Genomic DNA, 15,334 nt, shown 5'->3' on the forward strand with positions numbered 1-15,334 from the left:
GCTAATCTGTGGCTTTATTATCATTTCAACTTCAACACTTCTCCTACGCTGCGAAGTCAACTACTGATATTATGAGTTGACACTGTCGGCGGACAATTTTCTGACACCCCCGCACGGGTTGTTGAGGCTCTCGGAAAAAGGAACTCGCCATGTAGAATTAAATCAACCCGTGAAAAGTGGGATCACTAAATATGTGACATCAAGTGTAAATTAGAGTCTGTCCGCATTTACATCGAATGCGCCAAACACTTACTTTCTTAAAAGGACTGCGAGCAACGCATCCTCTGCAGAGGTTTTCCTGTTTTTTATTCCCCCTCGGTCCACATGAGCACACAAACGGAGATGGATTGCTGATGGGCGCCATGGCAACCTCTGGGGCTTTTCTTCATCATTGTTGGCTGGAGTGGAAAAGCAAGGAAGGGGGGAGAAAAAAAAAAAGAAGACGAAGGAGAGAGGTAATCAACACGGCGCATTAATTATGCCTTAACTCGCTGTAAAGCTCTCACACACGCTATTGTGCATCCAAATAGCCGGTTGACAAAAACAGCCTACTTGGGAAACCACTTTCATTTGAATGGGCCTAAACTAGACAAAACTACTTTTTGGAGCGCGCAAATGATTTATCCAAGTTAGACAAAGTGGATATAAAAAGTCTACACACCCTTGTCAGAAGTTTTGGTAATACAGTATATGTCTATTTTTAAAATTGAGTCAGTAATCCAACATTTAACCTGTGTAAGCCAGTTGAAAAAAAATTGAGAGGGGAAGTCAACAAAAAAACAGATGATCTGCGCAAGTGTGCAAAGTAGGAGTTGGCACAAAACTGCCATTATTTAAATGCCTCTCGCCCAAAATAAGGTTCTGATGTTCTAGTAGCCTTCCCTGACATGTTTTTGTTCTATATGTAATTTTCCAACACTGGCAGTAATTAAATGTGTTTTTTTTTTTTTTTTATCGATGATGAGATAAGATTGAATCAGTTTCACCTGTTGCATTTCTTTCCCAGTCAGATTTACCATGGCTGTCTCCTGTAAGAGTTATGTAAAATAAAATATTCAACGCCTAGCATTGTTTTTAATCACTTTATCGTTTACTAACGTTGAGAATATTCGGATATTAATCAATTCAAATTATATTTTATCCTACTTCGGTTTGAAAGATACCATTGGGCTTTTCGAGAGGCAATGTGGGGCTAATGTAGTAATGTTGGCAAACAGCGTCATCTGCTGTTAGCTTTGAAAAGCAGCGTTTTTTTTCGACGAGCGTGACAGAAAAATCACTGAAATTTAAGCGTGAAAACGTTTTAAAACTAAATGTTACAACATAAACATTCTTAAAGGCTCTATTTAATCATTTTATTTCACGGTCCACATCCTGAACCTACCTTGCTAGCAAAACGACACGTTGACGTCATCAATGCGCGACGGAGTACTGTCCTTCGCTTTTGCTCATGCTGTCACCTCTGACGCGTTGAAAATCTACATTTGTTTGTGGTTGTATGGAAAAACAGTAGTTTTAGGTCGGAATATATCCACCGAAATTCGATCGAGTGAGTATTCAGTAGCTAACAAACAAATATTCGTTTCTCCCCACCACTCTGTGTGCTAAACGTCCTGTTTTTGCTAATTAAAACAAGTAGCATATTGTCGTTGTATCATGCAGTGCGTTGAAAGTGTTGCAATTATGTTTTTAACAGCTGAAAATACAAATGAAAATCACGACGAGTTTACCTTTTGTCAGGTGGCGATGGCAGCTCCAAATGCAGTGGAACGAAAAGCCTGCTGGGATGCCAGGGACTTATTATGGAAATGCATGGATGACAACAATGACAAGGCTGCATCCTGTCAGAGGTTCCAAAGCGAATTTGAATCAAAGTGCCCTGCTCAGTGGGTAAACTATCCCCCTTATTTTGTCGTCATTGTACACAATATTGGACGTGTATTTCTGATTCCTGCCTTTCCTTGTAGGTCAAGTATTTCAGTAAAAGGAGAGACTTCTTGAAATATAAAGAGAAGATGCAAACAGAGGGGTTCACACCGTCTGAAGGCCCCCGGCAACCCTCCTGACCCGAAAATCGCCGACTAATGACTTTTTTGGGCCACATTCAGACCTTGAGGACTTGCAATCATTTCTTATTCTGGTTTATTTTTAAATATATTTATGTGAATAAAACTTAAAAAGTTGTATTTTGTGTCCCTTGTGACCATGCACATTTTATCCAAAAAAACAACACATATTGGTTTAATGCATTTTATTCTTGTACACATATTTGGTCTTCCTAACTCTTCGTGTCTGTAAATCCACGGAACCAGCGCTTTATGTTGGTTGGTATGCAGTTACAAAAATAGGCGTGAAAGGCCTTGACAGCGACTTCACTGAGATGCACTCAGCGTGACAACTTGAATAAATTACAAATAAAAGAATAAATGCATAGTCTTGGTGATTCTCCCGATGAAATAATTATGTTAGAGCTGGATGATAAAAAAGCCAAACATTCCATCGTGTAAAGATATAAAACAACTTTTACATTTCTTTGCGGAATACATGTTAATACCTTCATCTACCACCAGATTTAATTGAACATTGATTATCATTAAATGCAAATATGCGCGCTCACCCTTTGAACCATAATGTTGCGTTCCAAAAAAAAAAAAATTCTAAAATCGATGCGCTTTACTTAATCTGTGATTACGATGACACCAAAAATCCTTGCCTCGTTTCCGTGGAGCAAATTAGGATTTTTTTTTTTCCCCCCTTCCTTTGTCTGGATTGCTTTGTATGTTTGACCTGTATGAGGAAAATTCATGATCTTTACATCCTCTGTTCTCTGTCATCGCAACAATTGCACCCGTAAACCTACAATGACATCCTTTTACTGTGCTGAGTACTGTTGACTAATTGAAAGGCACTACTGAAAATGCTTTCCCAAAATACTGTACAGTAGAAGGAACTTTGAAAGGCCATCGCACAGTGAATACAGTAATTACATACACTTAAGGATATAAAATCTTTTTTTTTTTTTTAAAACAGCTTTCATTGTGAATCGCAGATTGCCCCCTAAAGCAGCTTCTTCCCTCTATCCCCCTTCTCATAAGTTCACTCAAGACTTTTCATGCCTCCTCTTCTGTAGAAAGGCTTTCTTAACACTCTCTGGTCATCTCATTTTCCTCCGAGTGGAGGAGGCGGCGGGGCTATAAGCTGCTGGTAACATTTGCGGCCACAGCCCAGGCTGGAAACTCAGTCAAATTAAAGAGGGGCACCCCCCATGTGGTGATGGCCAACATCACCACGGCAACGCCGATCAGGTTCACCCCGAAACCCGCTTTGACCTGTCGGATGAAAAGCAGATGGTAGTATAGTAATGCGGAAAAGGCAGATATTCTATATTGAAAAAATAAAAATAAAAAATCTCACAGCACACTACCAAACAAAAATGTCACAAGTAGGAAATACAGATTCATCACCTGTCGGATGAAAAGCAGATAGCAATATAGTAATGCAGAAAAGGCAGATATTCTATATTAAAAAAAAAAAAAATCTCACAGCACACTACCAAACAAAAATGTCACAAGTAGGAAATACAGATTCATTGTGTATATACTGCCCTCTAGTGGAAAAAGATGTAATATTATTTGTCGGTGGCACAACATAGCAATGCAGAGCAAAAGCCAAGCGTTAAGAAATCCAACTTTTTATCCCCTCCGATTACATAAAACACTCGCAAGCTTTTTGAGGCTGCAGGTGCGAGAGAGCATGTGATTTGGGGAATGCGTGTGTGTGTGTGTGTGTGCGCGTGGTACCATGTCGCTGATCTGCAGGTGGCCGTAGCTGAAGACGATGGCGTTGGGGGGGTTCCCCACTGGAAGCATGACCCCGAATGACACGCACATAGTGGAGGGGATTAAAGTGTGCAGGGGGTTGATGCGCAAGGTCTCGGACTGCGAAGGACGGGGAGATACGGTCAGAAATAAAGGGAAAGAAGAAACTAGTTTAATTTATCTACAGTATTAAAAAAAAAAAAAAACACCGCATCAGTTTCTGTTTGTACAAACTCATGTTGAGCCGCAACGTACCAGCGCGGAGAGGATGGGCAGGAAGACGGTGAGCGTCGCCGGGTTGGAGGCGAACTCTGTGACCGCCGACACCAGCAGGCAGGCGAGCAGGGTGACGGCCCAGGGCGGGAGACCGCTCATGGGCTCCAGCTGCCGGCCGATCCACACCGACAAGCCGGACACCTGCGAGCCACAATTCCTTCGTTATCATGCCGGTTCCGCTCGTTTGAATTCAGCGCTCTCTGATCCATGTTGTACCTTGCAGCCGGCGGCAAGTGCGTAGCCCCCGCCCACCAGGATGACGATCTCCCACGGCATGAGCCTCTGGAAGTCCTTCCAGGTGATCATGGGAGACAGCGGGTCTGATGCTGTCAAGACATTGGTTGAAAAATCATTTTTTTCTCCCCCTTTCGACTGGGAACTATGTCGAAGTGAGCTGAGGCGCTTCATTCAGACAAAGAGGCATCTTGGTGGACCATCTTGTGGAGAGTTGAAGTTCTTCTGTTGGACAAACGTAGTGCTTTGCCATCAGCCGCCACCATCTTGGTGCAATGGAACTATGTTGAACTGAGCTCAGAGCTTCCTTTAGATAAAAGCAGTGCTTTTGCCGCCATTTGACTATGCTCAAGTCAGTTTAGGGCTTTGTCGAGAGTACTTTGCTGCATCTTAACGCCATTGTCGAATGTATTGAGGAACTTTATTTGGACAAAAGGAGTGCTTTGCCGCCATCTAGTGGAACCTGGGCGCCGGAAACTATTTGTTGATGTGAGTTGAGGAGCGTCACTTTGACAAATGTAGTGCTTCGCCGCCATCTCGCGTCTTCACCTTACCTGGGTCTCTGTAGCTCAAACGGGTTGAGGAGAAGGGTCGCTTTGCAGGAATGAGGAAGAGCAGGAAGCCCAGGAGGACCGACACCGTCGCGTCGGTCCGATAGCCTTTCCTAAAAGAGGGAGGGCGGACGTCACCGTTTCACTTTTTTGCGTGGTTGACGCACAACAACGTCAATGAGGGCTTTTGGGAAAAAAAAAAACTTGCTTCTCAAAAAGCGAGGTCCAGCCTGGCACAAAACCGGGCTCTCGCGTGAACCACAGCAGAGTCATCAGGATGAAGAAAACACCGGTGACGACCTCTGGGTAGCTAGAACATTCCAAAAAAAAAAAATTAAAAAGTGTGATTTATCAGAAATTACGTGTTCTTTTCTGACGGAATATATTTCGACACCTGATCGGCCCCAGTTTTTCATACTCCTCGTGGATTCTCTTCTCGGACATCATCTCCCTCTTGGACTTGCGTTTCTTACTCAGCGAGCACGTTTCCCTGAAGCTGGATGAGAAACACGGATGACATCGTCAAAAAAGCCCGCCCCCCGTTCGCCGTCGCGCGCCACTCCCGCACCGCACGCACTTGCAGCCCAGGAAGAGGAAGTGCAGCCACAACCAGGTGAGGAACAGCATGATGATGGCGATGGGGAAGCTGAAGATGAACCATGTGCCGAAATTGATCACCTTGGCATCTGGATAGCGCCTGCAAATGGAAATCATTGTTTTTTTATTTTTTATTTTTTACGGTATCTCATGTATAGCACGTACGTGTTAAACTGCTCGGCGAATATGAGGTTGGTGGAGGTGCCGGTGATGGTGATGAGTCCGCCGATGGTCGCGGCGTAGGTGATGCTGAGTGTCAGACATTTACAGATCATGTGATCCCGCTTGGTAGGATACTGTGAGTCTCGCCGGGCCTTCACGCGCTTCACGTTTGGGATTTCGATGGCTACCTGTGGGCGGGGAGGGAGGGGGTTGGGGTGGGGGGTAGAAGCAACACGTGACAATTGAGTCGAGTCGTTTCATATCGAGTGAGTGAGTACTTTGGCACCTGCGGCAAGTGTCCGTTGGTATGCGTGATGCAATCTTGGTTGCTATTTGGATTCGCGCCGACCCCGTTGACTTCTCCCGTCTGATCCTGAAGAGTCCAAATAAAGTCACTTGGGGTTTTTTTTTTATAACAAAAACTTGGTCGAATCTTACCTCACTAAGTGTGGACAGTTCCTGTTTGTCGCAATTGTTGCTGGAGAACAAGGAGAACATTTTATTTTGCATTATAAATGATGACATGTGAGAATAATTACTGTTGAGAGGCCGAAATCAGAAAATTTGGGGAATTTTTAAACTAAACAATGGCCATGAACAATGGCTCGATTAAAAGAGTCGATTAATTTGAGAATCGATTAGTTGATTAGTCGATTAATTTGGAACGTCTCATTATATTATTTTGTTCGATTTTTTTTTTTAACCCAGTTGATGCTCAATAATGTTTACAGTACTTTGAAAGCACATGGGTGCAAAATGCTAGCGTAAATTAAAAAAATAATAAGAAATTTATACCTGTCATTACGGTACAGCAGCGCCAGTTGATTCTTGTCCAGTTTTTCCTCCTTGTCTGAAACGGCTGCAGAGCAAGAAAAAAATCTGACACCGTCCCACCCGGCACATTCCATATATTGACATAACAACACAGCAAACAGAAGTCTTGCATTGGATCGCCAACGACATTCGTACCGCTGTCATCCTCCGTGGCGTCGGGTTCGAGGTTGTCGGCCATGCCGGTGCATATGAGTTGCTGCAGGACAGCCTCGGCGATGGGCATCACCATGGCTGTGGTGGACGTGTTGCTGAGCCACATGGACAGGAAGACCGTGCAACACATGAAGCCCAACACCAACCTTTCCAAGCCAACACACAGGGAGGAAAAAAACAAAACAAAAAAAATAGTCATCTTCCCTCCGAATAGGCTCCTTGCGTGGCTGCTTCAGAGCGCCTCGTTGTCAGCAGTGAGTGTGCGTATATATCACACAGAGAAAAGAAGAAATAGCAATAAACAAGGAACTTTTTTTTTCGTCCAACTCGACAGCCAGCATGTGGCTTCACACTGGCATGGCTGCTTTAGAGCGCCTCGTTGTCATGCCGTCGTGCAACCTTTATGCAAATGGCGTACACTTGCACGCTTGAATGCTCACATGCCAGGCTTGGCCCCGGCGACCATCACCATGCGCAAGGCGATGCGCTTGTGCAGGTTCCACTTTTCGATGGACGCGGCCAGACAGATGACTCCCATCAGCAGCAACGTGGTGTCTTTCGAGTACTCGGCCGCCACCTGAACACACACGACAAAAAACAGGCCTCACAGGAAGTGATGCGTTCAATGTGGGCGTCTACCACCTTAACCCAATTCACCCTCCCTTGTTTGGATCGACATTTGTTCTTTTTTTTAATCTCGCCATTGTGTAAGCCAACGTCTCGTCACCTCTCACCTAATGCCTGCCGGACTTTGTCCTTATGGACTGTTTGCCATATTTCATACATGACGAGAATCAATTTTGTACTGGACATTGATTGCTAAATGCAATCTAAAGATGAGCCAATATTCCCGCCCATGGTTGTCGTCACTTATTTACTCTCGGAATCTACTCAGGTGTTTTCGGTGCAACTTTCCCAGCTTCTATCGGGCGGAGTACACGACGCACACTGAAAAGCGCCCTAACAGACAGGAAACGTTGCATAAAAGCTCTCCGCTTGCATATTCGTGGACCGCCATCACAAGAGGCTTATTCGCGCCGTTAAGAGGCGGCTTTGCAAATTGGTCACATGGCGCGCTTTTTATGTAATGCTTGCGAGAAGAAAGGTAAAGAAAATGAACGACCGGCGATTCATTTGTGAGGTTGCAGACGTTACCCACGAGTCAGCAAGAGGCAGTCGTTCAAGTTGAAGAGGCACGCACGGGACTTAAAACATCATCTGGGCAGTAGTATGCCACAGTGCATGTCTAATGAAAGACTTAACGCTTTGTATGTTGAAATTATGTCTTCAAAAAAACTCACCTCACTTGACTTGAGGACCCCAAAGAGTGGGTATAGGAAGGCGGGGACAAGGGCGGCAGCACCCAAGGGAACAGCCTCCGACACCCAGTAGATTGCCGTCACGATGAGCACATATGCGCAACACGCCTCCTGCAAAAAGAAAAACCCAGATCCGACTGAGCTGTTGCATTTCACTGGCAAGGTAGTGGCCCTAACATCAATCCCTGGGGTTCTCCAATGTGTGGAAGTGTATTGATTTGACCTGATCAAGATCAAACTGTTGCATATATATCAGAGGCGTAAAAGTCATATTGGCTGTGATGTCAAATTATGTACTTGAAAGGTAGTGCGGGCCTAACATAATTCCCTGGGGTACTCCAACATGTGGAAGTGAATTGATTTCAACCCACCAACGATCCACTCTCAAAATCCAAGGGTTATTACACTTAAAACTATGAACAGCGTTTTCCACTGCGATCGATTTAATTTGGTGAGAGGACTATTTCCGGGTGTAACACGAAACCGAAAAAAACAAGGCGCTTAAATTCATTTAACGGCAGAAAAAAACATGTTAGTCTGCAAAGAATCACAATTGTTAACTTGGCAGCACATACGGTATTTCGTTTGGATAGCGACCAACAAAAATATCCCAAGTGGAAAGTGAACGTTCAAAAAATATATGTATCTATAACTATATTATATAGCGAAGTATATAGTACTCCAATTAAGGTATTACCTACATTTTGTAGCTACACTCACAACGAATGGAAAAGTAACAAAGACAGATAGTGTCCATTTTTGTTTATGAACTGTTCGAATCGTTTCAAACGGCTTTCCGTTGAAGTCCCAAGTCTATTTGCTTATCAACAGCTGGGACCGTGCCGAGTCAGCGCCAAAAATTCACACAAACCCCGCGTGAAGGTGGACAAGCCTTGACTGATAACGGCGTGAAAAGCAATCGATGCGCAAGGATGGGAAGAGGTGATGAGGAGGATACACGCGCAGATAAAATGAGTCGACAGCGAGGCGAGATACAAGAAACTCGGCCTGATTCAGCACTCACTGATTATTGATTATGGACTCCTGTTTATCAGAGGGGGGCTGGGAGATCGTCAACCACGCGGCGCTGATTTCTTTGTCGCTGTCGTTTTGCAAGTCAGACTTTATACCGATGGGGGGCTTGAATCCCCCGTCCAACCTCATCGACTTGAACCTTCGTGTCTTCACGGGTATATGAAAAGACTTACTTTCCGCTCCTACCTACTGAACAGCATTTCCTGTTTCGTGCGAAAGTAAGATCATTATTTGGATGATTATTAATATCATGAGAAGGCCTCGTATCGGCCGGGTCCTTATGATTGCTTTGTAAAATCAGACACGTGTCCACTTTATTGGACGTCTTAGGCATGCAGAGGCCTTCTTCCACCTCAGCGCAGCCGATTGAGTGGCTCATCAACTTCCTGTTATCAACGGTCGACTCAGCCAATGATCATGAGTGGCATTTACACACACAAAAAAAAAGACAAAATGGGTCCGACGGTGAAAAGAATTTTTTTTTTTCACTCAATAAAATCAAACTCAAAATCGTAAACTGTACCGTGTACTATTAATCTGAATGACAAATGCTAGTTTACACACCAACATGGAATCCATGACTGGAAATTCGTTTTTGGTGGCATTTTTCTCACGAGCAAGCAAACAAAACGTGTAAAATTTGGTAATTAATGAGCCAGTTTGACTACAACTCGAAACACACGCACACACAAAACGACACATTCCTGAAACAGTCTGCGGCCGGCGGTGTCGTAAGGCGCCAGCGGGACGCCGACCGACCCAGCGTGCTGTTCGGTGACGGTGCATGGATTATATAACTTCATTACTGGGATTATTTTTTCTTTGTGTTGATGTTCTGGAACCTCGGCTCTTGCTCGGCCTCATCCTGGGCCGACGGCGTACGCTGCCAAACATGCGCCGGCCGCTGACATAACAGCATGGAGAGCACTTTTTTTGGGGGGGAATGAGAGCCACCAAAAACACTTGAATTTCATTGTACTTATTTTTCAGGGCGAGTACACGGAAGAATTTTGGAAAAACCTGCACAAAAATTGCTAAATGCAAGCAGAAAACCGACCTGCACTTTCATTCGGGAACGACGTGAACTGATGATGGCCGGGTGTTGTTGAATTCTATGCTGCCATCTAGTGGCATAGTGTCTGAAGTACACTCGTAAATCCGATATTTGCTCGCAACACACACCCCCCAAAAATTTTTTTTTGAAATCAACTAAGTGACAGCTAGTCGGAAAAATTCTTAAATTAAATTGGTTGACACAAATATGTTTTGGTGGGCCTCTGTCAAAAAAAAAAAAACGCTTCCGTCCCAATACCTGTATATGAATTGCTGTCAACTGTGAAACATCAATTTGTCTCAAAAGTGTATTTATTTTCCGAATCTCCCTGTCCTTTCTTTCCTGTCCATGGCAGCACACCGAAAAAAAATACTTGACAAGGTACGACATTATTTTTATGTTCGTCATGGATGAATTGTCTACTTCGCCATTCTTGTGTTCCATTGCAAAATTTCGTTTTGCTTGGTGGCATTATTCCTTTTTTTTTAATTTGTTTTTTTTACTTGCTGTCAAAATGTTAATTGAAACCCAAATGTGCTCCCTATTTTTTTTTTCCCCTCTATGTCTGTGTCGGTTCTCAGTCATCTAGGTTGGTTTGAATGCAGGCAATTTTTAAATTTTTTAAAAATTTGGTCCGTTTTTATGAAAACGATCAAAAATGACTCCGCGCTACACTATTGGGTTCATGATTTGGATTCCCTTCTTGCTGTCCCGTTATAGTTTGTCTAACAACAAGGCGAGGAATTTGTCCACAATACAGCACTCCAAATGTGCTCCCTATTTTTTTTTTCCCCTCTATGTCTGTGTCGGTTCTCAGTCATCTAGGTTGGTTGAATGCAGGCAATTTTAAAATTTTTGAAAAATGTGGTAAGTTTTTATGAAAATGATCAAAAATGACTCTGCGCTACACTATTGGGTTCATGATTTGGATTCCCTTCTTGCTGTCCCGTTATAGTTTGTCTAACAACAAGGCGAGGAATTTGTCCACAATACAGCACTGTCAAAAAAATAATAACATAACCTGACACCAAAAAATCCAACCTGTAATCCCTGACTGAAAAGAAAAAAATCAATTTTTACACATCATTTAAAGAAAATTGGACTTTTGGTTCTGACTTAACCAACAGTTTCTCATTTGACCTCCCAGACCGAGTAGCAACTCTGCACACAATGGATTAGATCTCGCAATAATCCTAGTGTTCTTGCAGCAATTTTTTACATTTCTAAGATTTGCTTTTTTTTTTCCCCCCTCCCTTCTAGAATGAATCGGACATTTATGCCTCTCCAAACACTTTGTCCCCCCTCACCCCAAGCTTCCACTGATGTCCACGTCAACCACATTACGCGACATCGCCGCATAGATGCTGCCTACTGATCAGGATGAGCACTCAGCACAACAATAGGGCCTTTTGATTGATTCGCAAATGAGCAAAATCCCATCAGTAGACCGCAGCTCTCAAAAAAGGGAGCTTCAACAACAGCAGCCGGATTTGATGTCGGAGGTATGAACGGATTATTTGCTTTTGTTGTGTTTTAACTATTTAACCATTTCGGGTATGGCGGTTACTACGGTGGACAGCTTATCCTGTTATCAGGCGACGGGTTATCGTTACCGGTGCATGAAAGGGTGAAATAGTTTTGTCCGTTTTGTCAGTTTTGAGTTTTGGTGTGAGTGTAACTGGTGGTGGGACGCATGGAAATACAAATACTCAAAAATTTTGTAACTTTTGTTCAAATTAGTCACTTTTTTTTTAGACGCGTACGTCCGTATTTTTACGTAAATACAGAGTGAGAGTACTTTTGAATGATTATTCTTACTAAAATTCCCGTCAAATTTTCGACACACAACAAAACTTAAGCTATTGTTCTTTTTAAGTATCCCGTTCGTCGGACTCACGCTGGTGGGGTGGACGAGAGGAAGTGGCAACAGGGACAGCGGGATGAAAATCACCACGATCAGATTCCTCGCCCTCCACAGCTTCCTGAACAGATCCATCCTGGCTGCGGCCTCCAGCCTCATGGGTGACCGGGTGGGTGCTCTTGACTCAACACAACCGGCCGTGAACGTCACTAAGTAGCCAAGCTGGGGTAGAGGTGGTGGTGGTAGAGGGGGAGGCTCCGGTCACCGGGGGCAGCACAACCGTGGTGGGGGCCCACACTGCTTCCAAAGTTCGCCTGGCTGTGCGCTTTTACGCATGAGTGGACTGATCCGGTGTGTCGCACGACCCTCTGGCTCTTCGTCTTCAGCGTCAGGTGAGACCCTTGGAGCTCATTTATGGACCTGCTTAGCTATGCTAATCAAGTCTTGCTCTGTACCGGCCTCCGTTGCGTGTCAGCCAATCAGACTGGAGGTGTTTGTATAAGGCCACGCGTGCAAGGGATGTCACTTGGAGAAGAGGGAGCTCCAACTGAAACGGTTACATATTCATGCAACTAAAAGAATGTGATGAGTATGATTGACTATTTACACAAGGCAGTATTAAGTAGACGTCTGTACATTATAATGAAACGTGAGAACATTTTGGTCTACTTATATTATGTCATTATATTAGGGGAGGGGGGGTTAAAATATCGCGCAATTGTGTACACACACGCGACTGTACAAAAATTCTTCTCCTGGACATGACATCATCCAACACCGCCATCTAGCGGAGGATTTTTTTTGTGTAAGTGCGCATGCATGTAATACCAGGCTGAAGCACAGGGGGCGTAGTTTTGTTCCCAATGGCACAAAATGTTATATTAGGGGAGGGGGGGTTAAAATATCGCGCAATTGTGTACACACACGCGACTGTACAAAAATTCTTCTCCTGAACATGACATCATCCAACACCGCCATCTAGCGGATGATTTTTTTTTGTGTCAGTGTGCATGCATGTAATACCAGGCTGAAGCAAAGGGGGCGTAGTTTTGTTCCCAATGGCACAAAATGTCCCCGTTTAACTTTTAAAAACAGCGAGACGAGCCATTAAAAAAAAAAAAGTGAACGATAATGTATTAACTGTAATATTTTCAACGTAATATTCCCATTAAATCCGATAACCAATTATTTAACATCATAAAAATAAAATACTGTAAAATGAGTGTTTTATGCAGTATAAGCCTAACCCCCCGCCCCAACAACAAAACGACTCCAACAAATGATGTCACAAATATTGTATCTCAGTGGGCCAAATTAACAAAATCAAAAAGTGAATGTCTTAAACTGATGAGAAAGTTGATCCACAGTCCATGCAAATATGAATGTATATTTGACGACAATTCACTTTCAAGCACATGAATATTGGTCAATAATTTTTGCAGAAAAATGTTCTAGGAAATGAGCTCACATGGCATACATTCCACTCACGTGCATCAGGCATGAAAAAAAAAAAATCAAATGACCAGTAGAAAGTTGATCCACAGTCCATGCAAATATTAATGTATATTTGACGACAATTCACTTTAAAGCACATGAATATTGGTCAATAATTTTTTAAGAAAAAATGTTCTAGGAAATGAGCTCACATGGCAGACATTCCACTCACGTGCATCAGGCATGAAAAAAAAAAATCAAATGACCAGGAAGTTTGTTTCAGGAGGATTAACTGTGATTTCCTCATAAAAACAACAATTAACTGACTGCTGTTGACTGGAAACAAGGACTGACTAAAAAGGATTATCCTCACTGTTTAACACTTTCAGGGACAGCGGTTACTACAGTGGACAGTTTATCATGTTATCATTATTAGGCATTGAAAGGCTTAATATGAGGTCGTCATAAATTGTAGCCTGTGACTAATTTCAGAATCCAAAACTGATCGTATCAAGTTTTTCAGCAATATTATCCCCGTTTTGTTAAGACATATGAAATAAATGTCTGTGTGTAAATAAAATAAGCTTTGAAAACTAAAATAAATAAATACATAAAAAACACAATAAAACAAAATAGACACGACAGTATGCTGGGTTGCAAAGCTAAAAGAAAACACCTGCTATGCTAGCTTTCCGTTTCCAGATATTAATAGTACCAGACATATGAAATAAATGTCTGTGTAAATAAAACAAGCTTTGAAAACTAAAATAAATAAATACATAAAAAACACAATAAAACAAAATAGACACGACGGTATGCTGTGTTGCAAAGCTAAAAGAAAACACCTGCTATGCTAGCTTTCCGTTTCCAGATATTAATAGTACTGACCTATTGGGAGCTGCACACACCTCTCACCGGACTGCTTCAGTTTTTCAGACTGCAAAAAAAAAGTTGTCTCCGTAGCAGAATCACCCACGGAGGTGTTAAATGTACTTTCGAACCACAGTTCCCGACCCCGCTCAAAATTGAGACGTGAAAAAAAAAGACCTGTAGGTGCAATTAAAATCCACAAGATGGCGGTGTGCACACGTTCCAGTCGCCACTGTGGATTTAAACCGCAAACAACCAGAAACCAGTTTGACATTAAAAAAAAAGTGCTATTGCAGATATATTTACACATTAAGTTGTCTCCATAGCAGAATCACCCACGGAGGGGTTAAATGTACTTTCAAACCACAGTTCCCGACCCCGCTCAAAATTGAGACGTGAAAAAAAAGATGTGTAAACGCAATTAAAATCCACAAGATGGCGGTGTGCGCATGTTCCACGTGAAAAAAAAAGATGTGTAAGCGCAATTAAAATCCACAAGATGGCGGCGTGCGCATGTTCCAGTCACTATTGTGGATTTAAACCGCTAACAACCAGAAATCAGTTTGACATGAAAAAAAAGTGCTATTGCAGATATATTTACACATGATAAGGACAATTCGGTATCGTCGGAAAGTTTTATTTTAGGCTCTTTTATTTCATCTGCGAATCTGCGCCCACGTTCTTCACCGTACAGATTTTTCGTCCTTTTTCTTCGGTGAAAAAAAAGATGTGTAAACGCAATTAAAATCCACAAGATGGCGGTGTGCGCATGTTCCAGTCACTATTGTGGATTTAAACCGCAAACAACCCGAAACCAGTATGATTATATATTTTTTTTTTAAAGTGCTAGTGAAGATATATTTACACATGAAAATGACAATTGAGGTATCATCGGGAAGTTTTATTTCAGGTTCTTTTATTTCATCTGCGAATCTGCGCCCAAGTTCTTCACCGTACAGATTTTTCGTCCTTTTTCTTCTTTTTTTTTGGACACGGTAGACACTTTTGTGGGTGTTCCGATGTGTGTGAGCCAAGAAGAGATGAGACAGACTCAGACGGATTAGAAACACACATGAAAAAGAATCCAGTTGAGTCTGAAAGCAAATACACACTTGTGTGTGTGTGTGTGTGTGTGT

General features: G+C 42.8%; 3 protein-coding genes across 3 annotated transcripts in view; 2 read left to right on the forward strand and 1 right to left on the reverse strand.

Moving 5' to 3' along the window:
* Positions 1–1,395: 1,395 nt before the first annotated feature.
* On the forward strand, positions 1,396–2,184 carry coa6 (cytochrome c oxidase assembly factor 6). The gene is made up of 3 exons (XM_019891913.1): positions 1,396–1,549; positions 1,741–1,890; positions 1,968–2,184. Exons 2-3 carry the CDS (start codon positions 1,747–1,749, stop codon positions 2,064–2,066), a joined length of 243 nt encoding a protein of 80 aa, XP_019747472.1. The 5' UTR covers positions 1,396–1,549; positions 1,741–1,746; the 3' UTR covers positions 2,067–2,184.
* Positions 2,185–2,655: 471 nt separating this feature from the next.
* On the reverse strand, positions 2,656–12,738 carry slc13a4 (solute carrier family 13 member 4). Its single transcript, XM_019891910.1, has 16 exons — positions 11,931–12,738; positions 7,927–8,055; positions 7,066–7,202; positions 6,608–6,771; positions 6,434–6,497; positions 6,077–6,116; positions 5,925–6,011; positions 5,642–5,826; positions 5,457–5,576; positions 5,274–5,375; positions 5,088–5,189; positions 4,883–4,992; positions 4,311–4,420; positions 4,074–4,235; positions 3,801–3,938; positions 2,656–3,329 (listed from the first exon to the last, which is right to left on the reverse strand). Exons 1-16 carry the CDS (start codon positions 12,051–12,053, stop codon positions 3,192–3,194), a joined length of 1,911 nt encoding a protein of 636 aa, XP_019747469.1. The 5' UTR covers positions 12,054–12,738; the 3' UTR covers positions 2,656–3,191.
* Positions 12,198–15,334, forward strand: part of zgc:162331 (uncharacterized) — a 22,246-nt gene continuing 19,109 nt past the window's right edge. Inside the window, exon 1 of the mRNA XM_019891912.1 lies at positions 12,198–12,286. The gene's annotated coding sequence lies outside the window, so the exon portion shown is untranslated. The remainder of the gene's footprint in view (positions 12,287–15,334) is intronic.

The sequence above is a fragment of the Hippocampus comes genome, unplaced genomic scaffold (genome assembly GCF_001891065.2).
Source record: "Hippocampus comes isolate QL1 unplaced genomic scaffold, H_comes_QL1_v1.1 scaffold63, whole genome shotgun sequence".
NCBI lineage: Eukaryota > Metazoa > Chordata > Actinopteri > Syngnathiformes > Syngnathidae > Hippocampus > Hippocampus comes.

What these genes read in the sequence shown, in the direction of transcription:
- coa6 (XM_019891913.1), top strand. Translation starts at nt 1,747, where the DNA reads ATGGCAGCTCCAAATGCAGTGGAACGAAAAGCCTGCTGGGATGCCAGG. An exon ending in CAAAGTGCCCTGCTCAGTGG is followed by an intron (nt 1,891 to 1,967) that starts GTAAACTATCCC and finishes CTTTCCTTGTAG; the next exon opens with GTCAAGTATTTCAGTAAAAG.
- slc13a4 (XM_019891910.1), bottom strand. Translation starts at nt 12,053, where the DNA reads ATGAGGCTGGAGGCCGCAGCCAGGATGGATCTGTTCAGGAAGCTGTGG. An exon ending in TTTGAGCTACAGAGACCCAG is followed by an intron (nt 4,421 to 4,882) that starts GTAAGGTGAAGA and finishes ATGTCTTGACAG; the next exon opens with CATCAGACCCGCTGTCTCCC. An exon ending in CACTTGCCGCCGGCTGCAAG is followed by an intron (nt 4,236 to 4,310) that starts GTACAACATGGA and finishes TGTGGCTCGCAG; the next exon opens with GTGTCCGGCTTGTCGGTGTG.